Source organism: Danio aesculapii, chromosome 7, assembly GCF_903798145.1.
Source record: "Danio aesculapii chromosome 7, fDanAes4.1, whole genome shotgun sequence".
Taxonomy (NCBI): domain Eukaryota; kingdom Metazoa; phylum Chordata; class Actinopteri; order Cypriniformes; family Danionidae; genus Danio; species Danio aesculapii.
The window spans coordinates 73,891,609-73,896,608 of NC_079441.1; the positions used below are offsets into that span (position 1 = coordinate 73,891,609).

The 5,000-nt window shown below is 34.1% G+C and overlaps 1 protein-coding gene across 29 annotated transcripts in view; it reads right to left on the reverse strand.

The window, feature by feature from the left end:
* LOC130232565 (receptor-type tyrosine-protein phosphatase delta-like) overlaps nucleotides 1–5,000 on the reverse strand; it is a 389,872-nt gene that overhangs the window by 48,547 nt on the left and 336,325 nt on the right. For all 29 annotated transcript variants that reach the window (XM_056462519.1, XM_056462527.1, XM_056462526.1 and 26 more), the window contains one exon: nucleotides 1,683–1,843. In XM_056462519.1, the coding sequence (XP_056318494.1) occupies nucleotides 1,683–1,843 (161 nt within the window). The remainder of the gene's footprint in view (nucleotides 1–1,682; nucleotides 1,844–5,000) is intronic.

Sequence of the window (5,000 nt, forward strand, 5' to 3'; positions counted from 1 at the left end):
TAATATAACATAATATAATATAATATAATATAATATAATATAATATAATATAATATAATATAATATAATATACCATAATATAATATAATATAATATAATATAATATAATATAATATAATATAATATAATATAATATACCATAATATAATATAATATAATGTAATATATATATAATATAATATAATATAATATAATATAATATAATATAATATAATATAATATAATATAATATAATATAATATAATATAATATAATATAATAAATATAATATAATATAATAAATATAATATAATATAATATAATATAATATAATAAATATAATATAATATAATATAATATAATATAATATAATATAATATAATATAATATAATATAATATAATATAATATAATATAATATAATATAATATAATATAATATAATATAATAAATATAATATAATATAATATAATATAATATAATATAATATAATATAATATAATATAATATAATATAATATAATATAATATAATATATATAATATAATATAATATAATATATATAATATAATATAATATAATATAATATAATATAATATAATATAATATAATATAATATAATATAATATAATATAATATAATATAATATAATATAATATAATATAATATAATATAATATAATATAATATAATATAATATAATATAATATAATATAATATAATATAATATAATATAATATAATATAATATAATATAATATAATATAATATAATATAATATAATAATATAATATAATATAATATAATATAATATAATATAATATAATATAATAAATATAATATAATATAATTTAATATAATATAATGAAAGCGTGATGTTTCTGATGATGTTTATATTTTTCAGCTCTTCTTCTTCTGTGTGTTTCTACTTGTCCTGAATGTGTGTGTGAGTGTGTATGTCGTGCAGCGAGTGTGTGTCTTGTGTTGTTGACATTGTAATATTACACTATGAGATGTGTGCATGAGTGCGTGACATTGATTCTGTGATTAACAAATAAATCTGCCATCAGAAGACATCAAATAACCCTGGATATATGAAGGACCCCGCCGCCATAGATGTTCAGCTCAGTGCCTGAATGTAATTTACAGCAGATGATCAGATCAGTCTATATTCAAATGAGCAGCGGGGGATTATTAAAGGGACGCAAAACTGCAGAAACACAACGAGAAAGACCACCGCAAATACAAATGTGCTTCATTTTCTTTCTCAACACACCTTTCAGCTCTTATTGTGTCTGAATGATCTGAAAATCTGTGATTGAATCAGCTTAGTCCCTTTATTCATCAGGGGTCAAATAAACTATTTTAATAATAACAAAAATAAGAAGATAATAAATTGTTGACCAGATTTATAAAAGAAAAAACCTTTCAAATTATGAATATTTTAAAGATACCTTCTTTAAAGTATAAAATTACAGGATAATTATAAAATACAATATATTGCTCTGTGATATTCTTATTGTCGGCCATCTTGGCTCTCAGCTCTGCCTATGTGTTAGCCAGTAGCACCTCAGCTAATAAAACCCCACTGTGTGTTTATCTGTGTGAATCTTCTAGCTGTGTGTTTATAATAGAGTCTGTGTGAATCTTCTATGAGTGTGTTTATAATAGTGTCTTTCTAGGTGTGTGTTCCTCCACGGTTTCTACCTCTTGTACAGCAGGATGGCGATGACAATGCAGATGATGAAGATGACGGCCAGAACTGGTCCAACAACCCAGATCAGACCCTCCTCTTCATCAATGATGGGCTGTGGGTCGATGTCTGCGAACACCACCGGGTCTGAGTATGGGCTGGCAGCGTACAGCATCTGAAACACACATACACACACACAAACAGAGGTCAAACACTGCATCAAGACATGTGGAAGACTCACTGATTCACTCACTGATTCATTCTGACATCAAAAACACTCAATGATTCACTCTGACATCAAACACACTCACTGATTCACTCTGACGTCAAATACACTCACTGATTCACTCACTGATTCACTCTGACATCAAACAGACTCACTGATTCACTCACTGATTCACTCTGACATCAAACACACTCACTGATTCACTCTGACATCAAACACACTCACTGATTCACTCACTGATTCACTCTGACATCAAACAGACTCACTGATTCACTCACTGATTCACTCTGACATCAAACACACTCACTGATTCACTCTGACATCAAACACACTCACTGATTCACTCACTGATTCACTCTGACATCAAACACACTCACTGATTCACTCTGACATCAAACACACTCACTGATTCACTCACTGATTCACTCTGACAACAAACAGACTCACTGATTCACTCACTGATTCACTCTGACATCAAACAGACTCACTGATTCACTCTGACATCAAACACACTCACTGATTCACTCACTGATTCACTCTGACATCAAACAGACTCACTGATTCACTCACTGATTCACTCTGACATCAAACACACTCACTGATTCACTCTGACATCAAACACACTCACTGATTCACTCACTGATTCACTCTGACATCAAACACACTCACTGATTCACTCTGACATCAAACACACTCACTGATTCACTCACTGATTCACTCTGACATCAAACACACTCACTGATTCACTCACTGATTCACTCTGACATCAAACACACTCACTGATTCACTCACTGATTCACTCTGACAACAAACAGACTCACTGATTCACTCACTGATTCACTCTGACATCAAACAGACTCACTGATTCACTCTGACATCAAACACACTCACTGATTCACTCACTGATTCACTCTGACATCAAACAGACTCACTGATTCACTCACTGATTCACTCTGACATCAAACACACTCACTGATTCACTCTGACCTCAAACACACTCACTGATTCACTCACTGATTCACTCTGACATCAAACAGACTCACTGATTCACTCACTGATTCACTCTGACATCAAACACACTCACTGATTCACTCTGACATCAAACACACTCTCTGATTCACTCTGACATCAAACACACTCACTGATTCACTCACTGATTCACTCTGACATCAAACAGACTCACTGATTCACTCACTGATTCACTCTGACATCAAACAGACTCACTGATTCACTCTGACATCAAACACACTCACTGATTCACTCACTGATTCACTCTGACATCAAACAGACCCACTGATTCACTCACTGATTCACTCTGACATCAAACACACTCACTGATTCACTCTGACATCAAACACACTCTCTGATTCACTCTGACATCAAACACACTCACTGATTCACTCACTCATTCACTCTGACATCAAACACACTCTCTGATTCACTCTGACATCAAACACACTCACTGAATCACTCACTGATTAACTCTGAACTCAAACACACTCATTGATTCACTCTGACATCAAACACACTCACTGATTCACTCACTGATTCACTCTGACATCAAATACACTCACTGAATCACTCACTGATTAACTCTGAACTCAAACACACTCATTGATTCACTCTGACATCAAACACACTCACTGATTCACTCACTGATTCACTCTGACATCAAATACACTCACTGATTCACTCACTGATTCCCTCTTACCTCAAATACACTCACTGATTCACACTGACGTCAAATACACTCACTGATTCACTCACTGATTCACTCTGACATCAAACAGACTCACTGATTCACTCACTGATTCACTCTGACATCAAATACACTCACTGATTCCCTCTTACCTCAAATACACTCACTGATTCACACTGACCTCAAATACACTCACTGATTCACTCACTGATTCCCTCTGACCTCAAATACACTCACTGATTCACTCACTGATTCCCTCTGATCTCAAATACACTCACTGATTCACTCAGTATTTCAGTCTGAACTCAAACACACCCATTGATTCACTAACTGATTCACTCCGACCTCAAAACACATTCACCGAATCACTGATTCACTCAATGATTCACTCTGAGCTCAAACACACTCACTGTATGCGTGTGTACATGCATTTGTGTGTGTGTGTGCGCGAGCATGTGTGTGTGTTTTACACTGAGTGAATACCATCTGAAGTCAAGTCTTGATTTTAAAGAGTTTTCTCCAGTAATACACACACACACACACACTGCAGCAGTAAAGCTCAGTTCAGAAGCGTGTAGTTCAGTAAAGCTCCTCCATCAATTATTCAGCGCTACAAAAGTGTCTGTGGTTTGATCGGTAACGTGTGTGAACGCTGTCTGAATGAAGCAAACACACACACCGTCCTCACATCACGATCACTCAAAACAGCTGAAGGAGCCATTATTACTCCCCTTCTATCAAACTATAATCATCTTTTCAATCTTCTCCATGTGCTGTTTAACACAGATGCTGATGTTCAACATGTTTCTGAGTGTAACAGCTCTAATAACTGATTCCTCTCGTCTTTGCCATGAGCACAGTGTATGATATATCACTAGTCATTTCACTCGACACTAGTGTTCAGCTCAGTCACATTTAAAGGTGCTGTATGTACGTTTTTGACTCGTCTAAAGCTCCCTTGTTGACCCCCTTTTCCCCCCAGAACATATTGTAAGGCCCACTCCACATTTAATGATATTATCACTCATAGACGTTTGCAGTAAGGATGACAAAAACTATTGTTTTAGAACAGACGGTGAAATAACTCCAGAGGTCAGTGACCACTACATAGTTTAAAGGGTCACGAAACACATTGTTCGAGCTGTTGACAGTCATATATGTATCCCACGCTGCTATAAACACTAGGAGGACACAAATATTTCACAAAACAAAAGTGAAAATAAGCTGTTTTTGCGTTATTTTGAGCAAATTCGCTCTTCTGGTTTGAAACCCTGCTGAAAAATCCAGCTTAAACCAGCCTAGGCTGGTTGGCTGGTTTTAGCTGGTCGACCAAGCTGGTTTTAGAGGGGTTTTGGCCATTTCCAGGCTGGTTTCCAGCTATTTCCAGCCTGGTCTTAGCTGGTCAGG